A 19,900-nucleotide genomic window follows, 5' to 3' on the forward strand; every position below is an offset into this window, starting at 1 on the left:
GGGCATGAAGCAGACAAGGTGATAGTTATGGTGGGTACGAATGACCTGAGAGGTAGTATAAATCGGGTAGGAAATGATTTAAGAACATTATTAGATATTGTGAAGAGGAAAAGTGTCAATGGGAGGATAGTGTGTGTGCTGCCTCATTTTGACAATTACGAGCTAAGTAGAATGAGCAATGATAATGAATGATATGATTGCAAGAATGTGCAAAAAAAGAGGTCTGGAATTTGTTGATTTCTGGAGTGTGTGTTTGAAGGAAAAAGACAGTTGTATGCTAGAGATGGGCTGCATCTGAATGTGGAAGGACATCAGCAATTGAAGAAGTTACTGTTTTCTGAACAAGTTGAAGTTATTGGGCAGGGAAACTAAAATTGAAAAGGTTGAGTGTAAGAGAGAGAAACTTTAGCACAGATTGTATATTTATTGATCCTTATTCGCAGAATAAATTGCAGAACAGAGGGGGTAAAAATCTTTTTTTTTGTGACTACTGAAATTAGTGACTTGCATATCAGTTCTAAAGCTGGTACAAGAAGAACTAGAGGGAATCTGCAATTTTTGTATACCAATGCAAGAAGCATTTGAAAAAAGAGAGAAGAATTTGGGGCATTAATCAGTGCAGTCTCACCAAAAGTTGTAGGCATTAGTGAAAATTGGCTGTCAGTAGAAGATGTGGTCACTGGAATTGAATGTGATGGGTAGAGTATTTTCAGGGAGGATAGAGAAGATAGAACAGGGGGAGGAGTACTTTTGATGATAGCTGATGTGTTGCAGCCAAAGAAAGTAGTATATCAAGATGATAGACATGTGAATGAGAGTTCATTTGAGGCGGTCTGGTGCAAAATAGTGACCAATGCAACAAAATATACAGTTGGATGCTGCTATAGGCCAGGGAGTACAGGGGGAGATATTGAATTCATGCATCAGCAAATTAGTGCAATGAGTGAAGGCTTAGTGATTATTATGGGGGAGTTTAATTACGGTGATATCAATTGGAAGGAGGAAATATCACGTAGCAAAAAGGAAATGGAGTTCATTCATCTTCTACGAGATAATTACTTGAAACAGTACATAACTGAAGGGACACAGGGTGTGAGAGAGTGTTGGACCTGGTCATTTGTTCAGAGGATATATGCATAAGTAAGTAGTCCTTGTTACCTCTAATTGGTGAAAGCGATCAAGTGGTATTGACTTGGGAGGTTGCAAAATCTGTGGATTTTTCTGTTAAGAAGGGGTATATATGGAACTACAGATTAGGCAATTATAACAAACTTTGGAGTGAGCTTGCAGCCATCCCATGGTAGAACGTATTGCAGGAGAAAGATGTTAGCAGTGCATGGGATAACATCAGCTGGTATCTGAGGAAGGCAATATCAGATTTTGTCCCCATGGTCAGGAAGACAAACAAGGCAGGTGTTAGATGGATGAGCAGTAGTATCAAGCTTGATCTGCAAAAAAAGAAAATGTTATGGAGAATGTACAAGGAGAAATGCGATCAGTACACCCATGAGCAGTACAAGGATTATGCTATGAAGGCTACCAGCATAGTAAGAAAAGCTAAATCAGATTATGAGAAGCCATAGCCAAAGTTGATCATTATCAAAAGTACAGAAAGAATTAAGATATCTTTTGTGAGAAAAAAGACAAAACTGTGTTTTGGAAGAATTGAATATGACAATGTTGTCAGCAGCTCCATTGATAGATTATATGGATATCACAGGGAGCTGTTTTTAGATGATTTAAAGCTTTAGATTTTAATAAGTTTAGTTTAATCCTTTATCCAAGTGTGAAAAAAACAAAGTTTGAGCCTGAAAGTATCTTCAGGACTGAGGTAAGGTGGAACAACACCGGGCAACTCATTGCAAATTTGGAGAAAGCCCCCATCACTCCTATCTCAGTATCTCCCATAATGCAAAACACATCTCTTTGCAGATATGTATAATGTTCTGCATTAAGGGAAGGGCCACTACCCATACCGGTTTCGACCTTTATTGAGGTCTTGTCAGTGGGAGCCAGGCACAGTAGTGGAGACACCAAGGCAGAAGCACTGAGAGGTCATTCCAACCTATAGTATTTGCCAAAGGGTGTACAGCCTTATTATTAAATTACTCCGGTTTCAGAGAAAGGTGCTGAGTGTTTATTTTCCACTTGGTTAGATTATGATAAGTTTAGTTTAATCCTTTATCCAAGTGTGAGCAAACAAAGTTTGCGCCTGAAAGTATCTTCAGGACTGGGGTAAGGTGGAACAACACCGGGCAACTCGTTGCAAAGATGCAGAAAGCCCCCATCACTCCTGTCTCAATATCTCCTATAATGCAAAGCACACCTCCTTGCGGATATGTGTAATGCTATGCATTAAGGCAAGGGCCACTACCCATACCTGCTTCGACCTTTATTGAGGTAAGGTTTTGTACCACCTTACCCAGTCCTGAAGATACTTTCAGGTGCAAATTTTGTTTGCTCACATTTGGATAAAGGATTAAATTAAACTTATTACAATCTAACAAAGTGGAAAATAAACTCTCAACATCTTTCTCTGAATCCGGAGTAATTTAATAATAAGTCTGTACATCCTTTGGCAACTCCTATAGGTTGGTATGACCCCTCACTGCTTCTGCCTTGGTGTCTCCACTACTGAGCCTGGCTCCCACTGACGAGACCTCAATAAAGGTCGAAACTGGTATGGGTAGTTGCCCTTGCTTTAATGCATAGCATTACACATATCCGCAAGGAGATGTGCTTTGCATTATGGGAGATACTGAGATAGGACTGATAGGGGTTTCTCCATCTTTGCAATGAGTTGCCTGGTTTTGTACCACCTTACCCCAGTCCTGGAGATAATTTCAGGCGCAAACTTTGTTTGCTCACACTTCGATAAAGGATTAAACTAAACTTATTATAATCTAACTAAGTGGAAAATAAACTCTTAAAGCTTTAGATGTTTGATCACTTCAGTATTTCTTGCATGAGTAGGAGGAATGGAGACTGCTTTCATTAGTAAAAATGTTAATATAGTTAGAGGTCATTTAGAAGAGTTCATTTACATATGAGAAATAGAGTGGAATATGTATGAGGAATAGGCCCTATCATATCATAATAGAGCTCTGAGGAACACTTGCATTAGTAGAAAAATCTGAAGAAAGAATGTGAGCCATGACTACACACAGAACAGCCTGGAGAAAACTTGTAACCCATTTACTAAAGAGTGGAAGAGAGACTTTAGGATGGCAATTTGCTGAGCAGTCTTTGATGCCAAACTGTATCTCATGGCCTTGGAAAAGTCAGTGAAACAATATAGTTCATTACAGACTTTTCCATGGCACATGTTCAGATGTGAGTGATGTAGATGAGTAGATCTATTGTGGATCTTGACTGGTAGAATCTGTAGTGGCAGTCATTGATTATTTGACAGTTCTCTTGGTGTTGATAGCCTTCTCCATTACAGTGTGAGGTTAGAGCCATAGATTAATAGTTTGATGGCAGACATATTTCCTTTTTTTTTTTTTGACTCATCTGAATGTGAGCTTACTTCCTTGCTATGGCTTAAGTGCCAGTTGAGTATGATTTAGTGCAAAGATAATAGCATGTTAAGACTTGGATGAATTCATGTTGGAGGCTTAATGGAAAGACAGCACTGAGAAAGTATTAAAAAACACTATTTAATTCTTCAAGTATTTCATCACAGAGACAACTATAGGGAAGTATACTATAATACTATAAGACACACACACACACACACACACACACACACACACACACACACACACACACACACACACACACACACACACACACACACACACACACACAAAGGCAATACAAAGCTATGTGAAACACATGGATGAAAGCCTAAAGTCCTAGGTAAGCAGGATGCCCTCTTTGGGTACCTGCTGGAGGCCTTAGTTATAAACTGAGATGTGTAAAACTTTCCAAAATATGGGAAACATTAGTCCTTTGAAATCCCTTTTAAGTGCCTCCGGCACAATTGGAAGAACAGTGGTACATTACGCCCTTCGATTGGAAAAGACCTAAGTTCGATTCTCGTCGTGACAGGAGGAATCTTTATGTGGACGTTTCTCAATTGAAGGTGACTTAGCCACTCCCATATGGAGGTAGCAGAGTTTTTCTCCTGGAAACTTGGGTTTTTCATTCCATTGCCTTTCAGAATACACGCAATTTACAGACCAAAAAATACTAGCTGTGGTGGTGGTAGTGTCCAGTAGATGGCACTGATGTCAATGATTGGTAGTAGGGGTTCGGTGTAGTGGTGGAGATGGAGAGTTATACAATAGGTGTCCTCCCGTGATGAGTCTTTGGACTCCTTGGAGGTGTCATGAATAATAATAATAATAATAATAATCCCAGTTTACAACTGAATCCTTTTTCAGGTGCCTACAGAGGGTGCAAAATGTTCTCAAAACATTTTGAGGAAAAAAAAACCGAACTTTTCCTATATTTCATCTGCCTTATCTCATAATAATTCAAAAAATTCTTGCACTTCTTTAGAAGAATCTTCTGCAGCACCATGTGCACAAATAATTCTCATTTTCGAATTTACCATTTTGAAATATTATTATTATTATTATTATTATTATTCAGGCCTCCAAGGAGTCAAAAGACTCATCGAGGGAGGTCCTTCCTAAGACATAAAGTCTGTCAAGACTCATCGAGGGGAGGTCCCCCCCTGAGAAACACAAAGTTTATCATACCACTCTTTAAAGTCACTGACCGTTCTCGCTCCCACCACTCCATCAGGCAATGCATTCCATGGCTCAACCACCCTCCACACAAAGAAACCACTCCTTACCCTCTTGCTCACAGTTTCCTTTCGTAACTTCCAGGGATGGCCTCTTGTCATCACTCCTTCCCGCTGATCAACCAAGCGAAAGAACTCCCCAGTGTCAACCCTGTAACCACCTCTCAACAGTTTAAAAGTCTCAATCATATCACCTCTCCTTCTTCTATCCGCCAAACTCTGCAGTCCACATTCTCTCAGCCGATCCTCATAACTATCCTGGTACAGTCCTGAAACCATCTTTGTCATCCGTCTTTGTATTCTTTCCACAGTTAATTTATCCCCTTCAAATCCTGGGGACCAAATCTGAGAACAATAGTCCAAGTGTGGTCTGATCAGAGACTTATACAACGGAATGATAACCCTCTTATCTCTGCAGGTCAGTGTCCTTCTCATAATAGCAGCAATCCTCTGTGTTGCCTTCACCACCTTTGCAATATGTCCCCTAAACTTCAGGTTTCTATCAATCATCAACCCCAGATCTCTTGTCTCCCCTACTTCATCCAGTATAACTCCTCCCATAGAGTATGCAGCATCCCATCGATGTTTCCCAAACCTCAAGACCTTACATTTTGCTGCATTAAACTGAGACCCCCATTCATTTGCCCATCTATCTAGCTTATTTAAATCCTCTTGCAGGGCTACCACATCTGCGCTATTACTAATAATCCTTCCCAGCTTCGCATCATCCGCAAACAACTGAATATCCCCCTGCAATCCACTGGCTATGTCATTGATAATATGTCCACATCCCTCTGCTCTTAATTACCTACCATTCAAGAAAGTTATTATTGTTATTATTTCATGCCTCCAGGGAGTCCAAAGACTCATTGAGGGAGGGCACCTACTCTACAACTGTGTCTCCACCACTCAATCCACCAACTGACCTCAACTACAACAACACCATCTACCTCTGACCACCACCACTACAGGTGTTTCCACAGCAATCACAAACATCCATGCCCACGGAGGGATACGAACCCGCAGCCTTTTAACTGGAGAGCGGATGCACTAACCACTCTGCCAGCCAAAGATAGAGAGCAACAAGTGTGAAGATACAGTTGGAAATCTTAAAGAAAATATGGTTTGTCAATTTTGTGTAAAAGCTCTTAATAAAGCAGGTATGAGCATGCCAAGTGATCCAACCAAAAACCATGTTATTAAACACAGAAATTGTAAGTATCTTCATGTTTAGTATTGAAGGCTGTTGTGCCCCCCCCCCCCCCCCGGGTTAATGTGTTATAGTTATTATTTAGCAATATCTCACTTATTATATTCTCTTCATCTCAGGAACACAACTTCACTTTTCACTGATTGTATTATAATTTTCATTTGTGGTTTAAGCCAATACAGAATAATTTGCTTAGCTAACTCTCAAACTGCTAGCACATTCTCAATTGTTTAGTATTCAGGTTAATACCTGAATACTGAAATGCCATAAAGTAAGTAAAATGCCATAAGAAAGCAAGCAAGCATTCGGCATTTTCTGTGCTGTTTGTAATATGATATTTTGAAGTATGATGTTACATTGATGAATATTGCTATTATTATCCTAAGATTCCCATTTAGTCACAGACTCATCTAGAGGTCCCTTTTGTCATACACACAGCTCATCATACCATGCCTTTAATACATTAAAATTCTCTTCACACACCATACTCTCAGACAATGCATTCCAATCATTCACAACTCTCCATGCAAATAACCTATTGCTCACTCACCTCTTTAAACAGCTTCCAGGGATGACCTCTTTCCCCCCCCCCCAGGCTTCTACTGTTTGAAAAAATTCTTCAATGTTAATCCTATTACAACCCCCCCCCCCCCTAGCAATTTGCATTATCGCTGGAACTTATAATTCATGAATAATTGCCTGCTACAAGACTGTGTTAGTCATAATTTGAGGAATTAATTCATATTTAGGATATTTTTAAGAATAAATGTATACAATTCATATTTCATTTTTAATATATTATTTACATTTGTTTTACACAGATGAACCAGGAAAGCCAGGTATGCCAGATATAGTTGACTGGGACAACACACGAGTTGATTTGAAATGGTCTGCTCCTGAAAGTGATGGAGGTCGTCCCATCTTAAATTATATTGTTGAAATGAAAGATAAATTTAGTGTTGAATGGACAGAAGTAATAAAGACAGAGAGCAACAAGTGCGAAGCTACAGTTGGAAATCTTAAAGAAAATATGGTTTGTCAATTTCGTGTAAAAGCTGTTAATAAAGCAGGTATAAGCGAGCCAAGTGATCCAACCAAAAACCATGTTATCAAACACAGAAATTGTAAGTATATTAGATTACTTTTTTACTTTATTTACAGCTTGTTTAATTTTCCTGTAATCATCATCATAATAATACTAATTACAGATATAGACGATATTGGTATGTTCTAGTCTCATTATCCATTTAATATCCTCTTTTGAACTCTACCTAGCCTTCTCTTTCCAATTGGTATATATTTTCTTAATTGTTTAGGATATCAGCTGTTGGACATATGGTTTACATGTTCTATCCAATTTTGTTTGTAATTGTTTTAGTTTTTCTTAATTTAGAAATTTAGTTTTTCTTGTATTAATTTTATTTTATTTCTTTTAAAATATCTTCATCCTTTTTTTTGTATAATAATGTATATTTTGTAGTTCTTCTCATTAATCTCTCACTCAGCAGTTGTCTTTATTCTTTGTCATCTTGTTTATTTATTGTCCAAATTTTGCTGCCATATAATAATGGTACTGTTAAAGTATGGTATATTTTCAAGCGTTATCCAAGATAACTGTAAGTATTTATCTGTTTATTATTATTTTATTATTAATAACTATTTTACTTCTGCAAAATGCCACGGTTTTAGTTTTTTTAATGGATAGTTTCATTCTAAACTGTTCTACTGCAATGTTTAAATTATATATATTAATCTTTTGTAAATTGTCTTCCTTATTATATTATTACTTGATCATCTGCAAATCATAGTGTCTTTATCCTACTTTAGTGTTGCATGGTGATCAGCATTCATTTTAGAAATTATGGACTTTACAACCGTGTTATAAATAATTATTTTAATTTCCAAACGTTTCGATCTTCATATTAAGATCATCATCCGGAGTATATGCAAATATACAAGGACAAGCTGAGTTACATTACACACAATAAGCTAAAGACACAATGATTTGATCACGGGTTATTCTACTGGCATGACCTCTAATGAAAAAAAAAAAATTAAAACTTAATTATTTAGAAACTACATCAAAGCTAAATTCTATTTAACATAACACATGAGAAAAACATTATTTTTATATAGATAGTATTCTTTCAGTAACAATGATGTCCTATTTTTATCATTACAATAGTTATTTTTGATTTAGGATTCTGGATTATCTACAATCCTGTTCATAGTTACTTTTGGAGAGAAAGGTTCCGTGGGTAGAATATGTGCCTTCCATATGCTTGGGATTTTTAGACCATTATTGTTCAGATTGGGGTGGTTGATAAGAATCTCATAGGCTTCCTTAAATTTGCATTCATACCATGTTTTAGTGTGATGTAAACAACTGGTGCTTTTCCAGTCAATTCTATGTAGAGTGTTCAAGGCATGATCAGAAAGGCAAGCTTCACCATAGTTATTATTATTATTATTTCAGGCAACTCCAAGGAGTGGACAGACTCAGCAAGGGAGGTCTTAACATCATGTCAAGAACAACTGTTCGACATTCACACAGCAGCTATCATACCTCGCCTTGAACTCATTCACAGTCATAGCACTCACAACAGACTCTGGCAGCTTATTCCGCTCATTCACCACTCTTCAAGCAAAAAACCTAGCTCTATAAAACCCTTGCTAACCACATTCTTGCCCAGCTTCCATGTATGGTCCCCAGTCCTCCCACCACCACCAGGCCTATTCTCAAAAATATCTTCTGAATTAATCTTATAGAAACCCTTCAGTAATTTGAACGTCTCAATCATATCACCCCTTTTCCACCTATCAACCAATTTTTTGTAACCCACAAATCTTCAACCTGTTCTCATAAGGTTCATTCCATAGACCTGCTATCATCTTGGTCACTTACCTCTGGATCCTCTCCATCTCCTTTCCATCAAGAAGAAACCCTGGTGCCCATATCTGGACACAGTAGTCTAGATGGGGTCTTATCAAGGCTCTATACAGAGGAACAGTAACTTGTTTGTCTCTGCTTGTTAAAGTATTTTTCAGCAACCAAGTGATTTGATGAGCTGATTTAGCCATTTTTTGTGATGTGTCCCCTAAACTTCAACTCCATATCCACCAACACTCCCAAATCCCTGGCCTAATCAATCTACGGTTCCACCAATGTGATATACTGCTGCTAATCTTTTCACCCCAAAATGCATAACTTTACACTTTGCTACATTAAATCGACATCCACTTTCCTTAGCCCAGTCCTCCAAACTATTCAAATCATCTTGCAAAATTTTGACATCCTGTGCACTCACTATTGCTCTACCCAACTTTGCATCATCAGCAAACAAGTGAACACTTCCTCTCAGATTCTTTCCTATATCGTTAATGAACAAATTGAAAAGTAGTGGTCCAAGAACAGAACCCTGCAGCACACCATTAGTCACAAGCCGTCTTTTGGACTCTACTCTTGAATAAACCACTCTCCATCAACCACCCTCCTATCCATCTCACCAAGCCTATATCCGTCCCCATATGCTGCAGTTTACTCATTAAAATTCCATGTGATATCCTGTCAAAGGCCTTAGCAAGGTCCAGAAGAATCACTGTAAACCCATTACCCTTATTCAGTTCAGCCGTCACTATGTTATAAAACGTGAGCAAGTTACTGTGGCCTGATCTACCCTTCACAAAACCGTGTTGTCCCCCATACAGCATTCCATTTTCATCTATCCAATCCTGTATTTTTTTCTTGATTAATTTCTCCAAGACCTTGACAATGATTCCTGATATGCTAATCGGTCACTAATTTACAACAGCAGTCTTGGAACCTCCTTTATGCAATGGAACTATTTTCTCCTCTTATTACCCCCTTGGGACTAACCCAGACCCGAGACTCAAATTAAACAAAATGGTCAAGGGCACTGACAATTCTTTAGCCACGTCTCGTACGACATGAACTGGTATACCATCCAATTCCACAGATGTATTGACATTGAGGTTTTGTAATAGACTACTCACCTCCACTTCATTCACCACAATTCCCGTATAATCTATTGGTTCATTCATTCCTGCAATGTCACCACCTGGATGATATATTCTTGCAAAGTGCTCACTCAGTAATTCAACTATATCAACTGATTCGGTTACCTCCCTACCATCGGCATTCTTTAAAATCATTCTGCCATATATATTTTTCTTTTACTTGCAACATATCGAAACAAACTGTTTGGGATTCTCTTTAGCCTGCAGCTAATGTTCTGTCATAATCCGTTTTTGCTTTTCTTACCAGACTCGTTACCCTTCTGGCATACGCTTTATACTGTTCATATGCCTGCCGGTCACCTTTTTCCTTTAATTCCCTCCATAGTTGTTTGCATTTTTGGAAATTATGGAGACAACTACCGTGTTTGAATAAAAACTTTAGTTTAATATTACTAAAATTTTACAATTCGACGTTTTGACCTTTATGTCAAGGTCATCTTCTGGAGAGTACAAATATACACAAGAAACAAGCTATACTACAATCATACTGGTTCGTTAAAGACACTGACTAACCGCTACCACAATTGTTGGCCTGACCTCTGGTGAAAAAATAAAAAATAAAAATAAATAAATAAATAAAATAAAATAAAATAAAAAAATTATACATCCACGCTAGGGTCCTATTATTTGTGTTGTCTACTATATACATATATTAACATCATTCCAGCCAGTTGGAGTGGAATGGTTTCTAATACTAGCAGATTGGCTAGAGTCCTGACTTATGTTGAATCTTTCATATTAGGTTGGCTGAATGTGTGCCATCCAGATCCTTGGAATTTTCATACCATCTTTATTGTTGATATTTGGGTGGTTTATAAGGATTTTGCAGGATTCTTTAAATTTTCTTTCGTACCATGTTTTTGTGCGGTGTAAGGAGCAGGTGCTTTTCCAATTGATTTGGTGTAAGGTGTTAAGTGCATGGTCTGAGTTGTCTCCATAATTTCCAGACTCACCATCCTAACTCTCTCACTCTTCTCTTTTGCTACCTCAAGCAATTCCTTCACATCCTCGCTCATAGCCATTTTGTCTCCTTTGAAATCATTTGTACTTGCTACCACTATCAATTCTTTCACCTGTTGCTTTTGCATTCTAATTGACTCGCATACATCCTTAACGTTTGCACCAGGTTGGTACGATTTTGTTAAACTCTCCACTAGTACACCTCTTACTAAGGAATCTCCATACAACACTCGCTCTTTCATTTTGTTTACACTCGCTATCATACTATTATTTTTTCTATCATACTTTTGCTGTTTTTCAGTCGCTACTCTCGATAAACATTTTTGCCAATGCTCCAGCTGCTGATTTGCCCTGTGTCCTGTGTATCGCTCTGCCTAACCGAGCTATCTCACTCATTGCATCAGTCTCATCATCTCACAGCCATCTGGTACTACCTCACAAATATCACTATTTTCTCGATTCTCAATTCGACAACGTTATTATATTTAATGTATCATTTAATATAATAACGTTCTTTTAGGTGGTTCTTTTAGTCTGATAGGAATTGTGCATCCTATTTCCCCTATATATGGTATATTACAGGTGCAATAAATACAGTATAATCCGGGGTGGGCGAGTGGAAGGAGTGGGTCTTTGGATGAGTTTAGTAAGCTTTTTAATTTTGCAGGAGGTTTAAAGATGGCTTTGAGGTGGTATTTTTGTAGTATTCTGTTTATTTTATCTGATGTCCCTTTAATGTAAGGAATGGTTATAGTTTTATTGTAGTCTGATTTAACTTTGTTTTTTATTGAGGTCTTGGAGAGAATTTTGTTAATAGTGTTTTGGCTGTAGCCATTTTTTAGAAAAGTATTGCTGATAACTTCAAATTCATATTTCAGTGCATGTTATTATTATTATTATTATTATTATTATTCCTGATACCTCCAAGGAGTCCGAAGACATCTCAACTGTCTCTACACCTTACCTCTACTACTAATCAACGCCATCTACCGCCCACCTCCAACACCACCACAACTAGTAATTTTTGTCTGTAAATTGCGTGTGTTCTGAAGGGCTGATTTGTATGTATGCGGGATGAAAAACCCGAGTTTCCGGGAGAAAAAACCCTGCTACCTCCGTATGAGATCGGCTAACTGACCATCGATTGAAATCGACCAGATAAAAATTCCTATTATATTAAATTCCCAGATAAAAATGTTAATTGGAGCAGATCTTCAAAGCCCTGTTTTTTAGATTACTAATGACACCCAGTTTTTGTGTTGGGTGGTAGGAGTTTATGTGCATATATTGGTAAGTATGTGTTGGCTTCCGGTAAACAGTGAAGGATAGACTGCCAGAAGGAAGACGTGTGACAAGTGTGTCTAGAAATGGAAGTATGTTCTGTTTTTCAATCTCAATTGTGAACTGTATGCGTTTTGTTGTTTGTTAAGGCTATGAAGGTGTTTAGTGTCTGGTTGCCATGGGACCAGATCTCGAAAACATCATCAATGTATCTATTTTGGGTTTTAAAGGACAGTAATCTAGAGCATGTTGCTCAAAATGTTCCATATAGAAGTTTGCAATAGGGGGGGGAATAATGCCGAGCCCATGGCTGTGCCTTCTCTTTTGTAGGTATAAAGTATTTTGTCATACAAAATAACAGAACGTAATACATGCATAAAGAGCGCCATGATATCTGGAGGGAATTTCTTTAGTAAAGGAAGGATTGTGTCATTGATTGGGACATTCGTAAAGAGGGCAGAGACTTCAAAACTGATTGATAAATCATCTTTTTTCTAATGTAATGTCTTTGATTATGTTTATGAAGTGCTGTGTGTTTCTGATATAGGCAGGGGAACCGACCAACTCCTTGAGTGTTGCCGCTAATTTCTTGGCTAAGTGATAATTTGGTCTATCTATACCTTCAACTATCAGCCGGAGCGATGTGTTTTGTTTGTGTATCTTTGGTAGGCTGTACATTCTCGGAGAAGGACATAGTATGGAAATAGTTTTTTGACCATATCTTCCGGCCATGTAGTAATAGATTTAAGTAGTTTCTCTGTTTTCTTTTTTATTCTGTTGGTTGGTTCGTAGTTAACAAGTTGGTATGTACTGTTGCCCATGACTAGTAAATTAATTTTTTCCAAATAAGCGATTCTGTTTAGAATCATGGTGGCACTTCCTTTATCAGCTCTGGTTATTACGATGTTCGGATTTGATTTTAGTGATTTCACCGCCGTTAATTCATGTTTTGTTAAGGTGCTCATTATTGTTTTCTTATGATTTATATTTAAAATGTTGGTGATTTCTAAACGTTTTTTTCTCTGCTATACCAGAGCCAATAAAGGAAGTGCCATCGTGATTCTGAACAGAACTGCTTATTTGGAAAAAATGAATCTACTAGTTGCAGACAATAGTACATACGCTTGTTAACTACAATCCAACCAACAGAATAAAAAAGAAAACAGAGAAACTACTTAAATCTATTACTGCATGGCCGGAAGAAATGGTCAAAGAACTATTTCTGCAATCCGCTTGTTCCCCGAGAATTTACGGCCTACCAAAGATACACAAACAAAACACACCTCTCCGGCCGATAGTTGCAGGTATTGATAGCCCGAATTATCACTTAGCTAAGAAATTAGTGGCAACACTCACGGAGTTGGTAGGTCATTCCCCCTACTATATCAGAAACACATAACACTTCATAAACATAATCAAAAACATTACATTAGAAAAAGATGATTTATTAGTCAGTTTTGATGTCTCTGCCATCTTTATGACTGTCCCAATCAATAACACAATACTTCTTTTACAGAACAAATTCCCTGCAGATATCACGGCTCTCTTTGCACATGTATTACATTCTGATTATTTTGTATGGCAAAACGCTTTCTACCTACAAAAAGAAGGCACAGCCATGGGCTCGCCATTATCCCCCCCCCCATTACAAACTTCTATATGGAACATTTTGAGCAACATGCTCTAGATTCCTCTCCTTTAAAACCTAAAGTCTGGCTTAGATACGTTGACGATGTTTTCGAGATCTGGTCCCATGGCCACCAGACACTAGACACCTTAACAAACAACACAAACGCATACAGTTCACTATTGAGATTGGGCCTGGCTCCCACTGAAGAGACCTCAATAAAGGTCGAAACTAGTCTGGGTTGTGGCCCTTCCCTTAATGCATAACATTAGACATATCTGCAAGGAGATGTGTTTTGTATTATGGGAGATACTGAGATAGGAGTGTTAGTAGCTTGCTCCACCTTTGCAAGGAGTGCCATGGTGTTGTACCACCTTACCCTAGTCCTGAAGATACTTTCAGGCGCAAACTTTGTTTGCTCACACTTGGATAAAGGATTAAACTAAATTTACTATATGAAAAACAGAACACACTTCCATTTCTAGATGCACTTGTCACACATCTTCCTATAGGCAATCTTTCCTTCACTGTTTACCCAAAACCAACACATACTGGCCAATATATACCCATAAACTCCTACCACCACCCAACAAAAGAATAGGTGTCATTAATACTCTAAAAAACAGGACTTTGAAGGTTTGCTGCAGTGAACATGCACTAAAAGACAAATTTAAAGTTATTAGCAATACTTTTCTAAAAAATTCTCTACAAGACCTCAATAAAAAACAAAGATAACCCAGACTACAATAAAACTATAACCATTCCTTACATTAAAGGGACATCAGATAAAATAAACAGAATATTACAAAAATACAACCTCAAAGCCTTTAAACCTCATGCAAAATTAAAAAGCTTACTCAACTCATCCAAAGACCTTCTCCTTCTGCTGGCCCACCCTGGAGTATACTGTATTTCAGGGATGAATGCTGGTCTTGAAATTGATGCTTGCTCTTGTTATCATTCAGGGAGTGAGAGGTGTGATTGAAGTCTGATTAGTTGAATAATGAATTACTGATCATTTAAAACTATATATTTAGAAATTTATGTACATTTAATCATACAAATACAACATTTATTTTACAAATGATATTCTATCTTTTTCAATTTAGCTACTTCAATACAAATTCTTCTCTTCGGTTCTTCTTTATGAACTGGTCAATAACATCGTCATAAAAAGTTGGTTGTAACTTAATTTTCCCAGGCAACATGCACACTTGTAAAGGCTGGCTGAAGCTCATTGGCTAGAGCTACTTTGATTGCGTATGGCCTGTGTTTAAGACAATGTGAAGGGAGAGGAAATGGATATGCTTGCGAATGAAATCACAGTGCTGCAGCAAGGACCTGGAAGCTCCAACAACCGAGCAAGCCAAGGTAGCTTTGACTAGACAAGCAAGCACTGGCCTTCAATACACAACGCAAAGCTCAATTATTATTATTATTGTTTGTTGCCTCCAGGGAGTACAAAGACTCATCGAGGGAGGGCATCTACTCTACAGCTCTGCTTCCACCACTCACAAGCTACCAACCGACCACAACTACACCAACGCCATCTGCCACCGACCACCACCTCTAGTATTTCCACAGACAATCACAAACATCCATGCCCACTGCGGGAATATTACCGTGGGCAATCAATTGTTGCCGTGCAAGCCTAAGACGTCTTCTGTCTACAAAAGACGTCTTAAGTAATGACGTCTCAAGTAATGAGTTTGCGCAGCAAGCATAGCAAGCATGAAGAATTTGCCCTTGTCGTATTTATTGCACCTGTAATATACCATATATAGGGGAAACAGGATGCACAATTCCTATCAGACTAAAGGAACATAAACAACACATCAAATATAATAACTATGGCAAAGCTTGCCATTCTGATCATGCCCTGAATACTCTACATAGAATTGACTGGAAAAGCACCAGTTGTTTACATCACACTAAAACATGGTACGAATGCAAATTTAAGGAAGCCTGTGAGATTCTTATCAACCACCCCAATCTGAACAATAATGATGGTCTAGAAATCCCAAGCATATGGAAGGCACATATTCTACTCACTGAACCTTTCTCTCCAAGAGTAACTATGAACAGGACTGTAGATAATCCAGAATCCTAAATCAAAAATAACTATTGTAATGATAAAAATAGGACATCATTGTTACTGAAAGAATACTATCTGTATAAAAATAATGTTTTTCTCATATGTTATGTTAAATAGAATTTAGCTTTGATGTAGTTTCTAAATAATTAAGTTTTAATTTTTTTTTTTTTTTCATTAGAGGTCATGCCAGTAGAATAACTCGTGATCAAATCATTGTTTCTTTAGCTTATTGTGTGTAATGCAACTCAGCTTGTCCTTCTATATCTGTATATACTCCAGATGATAATCTTAATATGAAGATCGAAACATCAGGAAATTAAAATAATTATTTATAACATGGTTGTAAAGTCCATAATTTCTAAAATGAATAGTGTATTTATTTTGTTATTCTGGGAAATTTCTACACTCTGAGTAATTTAAGTTGTTCCTCTGTGTTAATATTTCATTAATATAAATATTAAAAAGTATTGGGGAGTGCATCCATGTTTTACTCCTTGGTTTATAGATGAAAAAATGCCTGACATTTTTCAGACATTTTTTCATTTATTTTTATTTTGATTTCATTATCTTTGTATATATTCGATATTGCATATAGTAATCAACAATATATATATTTTACTTTGTCAGAAGCTTTTTTCATAATTTTCTATAAACAAAAGATGACTTTCTAAATTACATTTGCTTTAATCCTTTATCCGAGTATATGCAAACAAAGTTTGTGCCTGAAGTACAATATTTTCAGTACTGGGACAACTCGTGGCAAAGGTGGTATAACGTCTCATCACTTGGCTTAGTATCCCATAATGCAAAGCACATCTCCTTACAGACATGTATAATGCTATGCATTAAGGGAAGAGCCACTACCCAGACCAGTTTCGACTTTTATTGAGGTCCCACTGATGAGACCTCAATAAAATGCTAGACAGTGGCTAGTGAAACTTGTTGGCTCTTTGTATATATATTTTATCATTTATCTTCTGGTCTTTTAATAATAAAAGTTATTTATTGTAATACATCAGACCAAATATGTACAAGTTATCATTCATTTCTGTTATTTTATTGCTCTAGTCGCACACACTTGTTTGCCTTCAATCCCACATGTCATTTTACCATTACCTGCACTTTGTTTTTTGATGTTATTATTGCTCACTTTATCATTAACTTCACTCTGTTTTTTAACATTGTATAAATTATCACCTGCTTTTTCATCAATTAAACTTTTTTCTGCACTATCATTAGCACACACACTCTCTGAATATTCACAGAATCTTTTAGTGCTATGTCGGTTATGATGCCATGTTCCCTTGTACCTAATCTCATATTTCAGCAAGCCTTGCAATCCATCAGATCACACTTCCTACATACCCATATTCGTTCTTTTCGCTTATTCAGCCTCTCAACATAAACAACTGTGACATCTCCTCACACAAGTTTCTTAACAGCTTATATGTCTCTGTCATATTCATATCCCCTTTCCTATCCACCAATTTTTGCATATTGCATTTTCTTAGTGAGAATGAAAAAATTAAGGGACAACCAAAGTAAAATAAAAAATGGTAAATCAACAGGAGAAGATGGGATAAACTCTGAACTATATATATTTGCTGGAGTAAAATTTCATCAGAGATGATCAAAAAATTTAAAATAAAATATATACAAATAGACAAATACCAACAGAATGAAATACTAGTATAGTAATACCTATATTTAAAAAAATGAGATAAAAGAAAAATCTGCTAATTACAAAGGCATTAGTTTATTGAATACATACTGCTATATTAATAGTAGAATACTTAATGAAAAATTAAAAATATATAGTGAAAAAATATTAGAATGTCAAAATGGATTTAGAAAAGTATGCTCTACAATGGACACAACATTTTTTTACTTATATAGTTTGCTGAAACTACTTATAGGGAAAATAAGCAACTTTAATGATGGAAGTTTTTTCACTTGGCTATGCTACCAATTATATATTTGGTTTAATCCTTTATCCAAGTGTAAGCAAACAAAGTTTGTGCCTAAAGTATTTTCAGGACTTTTAGGGCAACTCGTGGCAAAGGTGGTATAACTTCTCATCACTTGTCTTAGTATCCCATAATGCAAAGCACATCTCCTTGCAGACATATATAATGCTATGAATTAAGGGAAGGATCACTACCCAGACCAGTTTCGACCTTTATTGAGGTCTCATCAGTGGGAGCTAGAACCAGAGGTGGTTATACTAAAGTGGAAGTAATGAAAAAGTCTTATTTCTATATACCAGTTGCCAAAAGGTGTCACATCTTATTATTAAAATTCTCTGGATAAGAGATAACTTGATGAAGTTTTTTCATCAAGTTATCTCTTATCCAGAGTGATAAAATGCTAGACAGTGGCTAGTGAAACTTGTTGGCTCTTTGTATATATATTTTATCATTTATCTTCTGGTCTTTTAATAATAAAAGTTATTTATAGAAATGAATGATAGCGAAAAAAAGGATGCAAGATATGAAAGCTGAGTTGGTACAGATGATGCAAGGGATGAGGTGGATACAGAGTGAAATGAAGAGAATTGTAGATATATATGGAATAGAAAAGAAGTCAAAAACCAATGATGTTGGTATGATAAAGGTAACAAATGACCTGTGAGTGGCATTGTACGGTGATTCAATTATTACAAGGATTGTAAATAAGAAGATGCAAAAAGTTTGTTTTCCTGGAGGTAAAATGAACAGAGTGATTGAGGTGTTGGATATGAGGAGTAAGCGAGCAAATGAGTTGGTAGTGGTAGTAGGAACAAATGACTTGACTGGGAACAAGGAGAATGTAAGATTGGATGTTAGGATGTTGTTGAGGATGATAAAAGATAATAGTGTGATAGGAAAGATAGTCAGTTTGTTGCTCAGTTATGACAATGTTGAGGCAGAGCACAAGAATTATGAAGGATATGTTAGCAGAAATGTGTGAAGAGGAAGACGTGCAGTTTGAAAATGTGTGGAATGAGTTTGAAGGCTGAATTGAACTGTATAAGAGTGATTAACTGCATTTGAATGGTTTTGGTGTCAGTCATTTGAAGATACTGCTGCTGGAAGGAAGAGCAGTGAGTACAGAGAATGAATCTGAGCAAGTAAAAAGTGGTGTGAAGGTGGAAGAGTAAGGAAGGAGAAATTGAAGTTGTACTTATGATGAAGATTTGGGTAGAATGAGTATAGAGAGGAGAGAACAAGTGTGAAAGACAAACAGGGAAAAAGGGAAAGTAAGAGTGGAGATGGGAATACAGCATGAGAAAGGTGATGCTTGGAGCATTACAATATGATGCTCCAAGAGGAGGTGAATGTATGTGTAGACAAAAAAGGAAGGCAATACCTGGGATGCAGGGAAAAACAGTTGGATTTGAAGATGGTTCTGGGATGAGTTAGAATAAAAATAAAATGGAAAAATCACATCTAATATGTGGTATCAGTGAAACATGATATAGAACCAGAAATGAGCTGCTATGTTTGTATATGAATGCAAGAAGTATCAAAAAGAGGGGAAATGGTTGCATTGATTGAGTTTGTTCACACAAATGTTTGAACAAGTGAGACATTTGGATGAACATGACATGCTGACAGATATCGACATAGAAGGGTATGTGTTTTACGTGAACATGGAAGAGATTAAAAGGGAGGTTGAGTGCTTTTGATGAAAGAAAAAGAGATATGTCCATACGAGATACACGCACAAGGGCAAATATTGGTAATACTTTTGAGGGAGTATGGTGTGAGATTAATGTGAATAGAATGAAATACTTTGTTGGATGTTTCTAGAGACCTGGGAATGTGGAGGGTAGTGACCAGGAAATGTATAAGCAAATTAGCCAAGCAAGTGCAAAAAAAGGGTGATATCAATTCTGGGTATATAGATTAGGATCACGACATAACAACTAGAAGTAGAGAAAATTAGTTTCTT

General features: G+C 36.9%; 1 protein-coding gene across 5 annotated transcripts in view; it reads left to right on the forward strand.

Moving 5' to 3' along the window:
- Nucleotides 1-19,900, forward strand: part of LOC150108743 (twitchin-like) — a 2,666,638-nt gene that overhangs the window by 980,262 nt on the left and 1,666,476 nt on the right. For all 5 annotated transcript variants that reach the window (XM_090390962.1, XM_090390961.1, XM_090390964.1 and 2 more), the window contains one exon: nt 6,788-7,090. In XM_090390962.1, the coding sequence (XP_090247088.1) occupies nt 6,788-7,090 (303 nt within the window). The remainder of the gene's footprint in view (nt 1-6,787; nt 7,091-19,900) is intronic.

Source organism: Typopeltis vanoorti, chromosome 3 (genome assembly GCF_054136105.1).
Source record: "Typopeltis vanoorti isolate ZY-2024b chromosome 3, IOZ_Tvanoo_1.0, whole genome shotgun sequence".
NCBI classification, from domain to species: domain Eukaryota; kingdom Metazoa; phylum Arthropoda; class Arachnida; order Uropygi; family Thelyphonidae; genus Typopeltis; species Typopeltis vanoorti.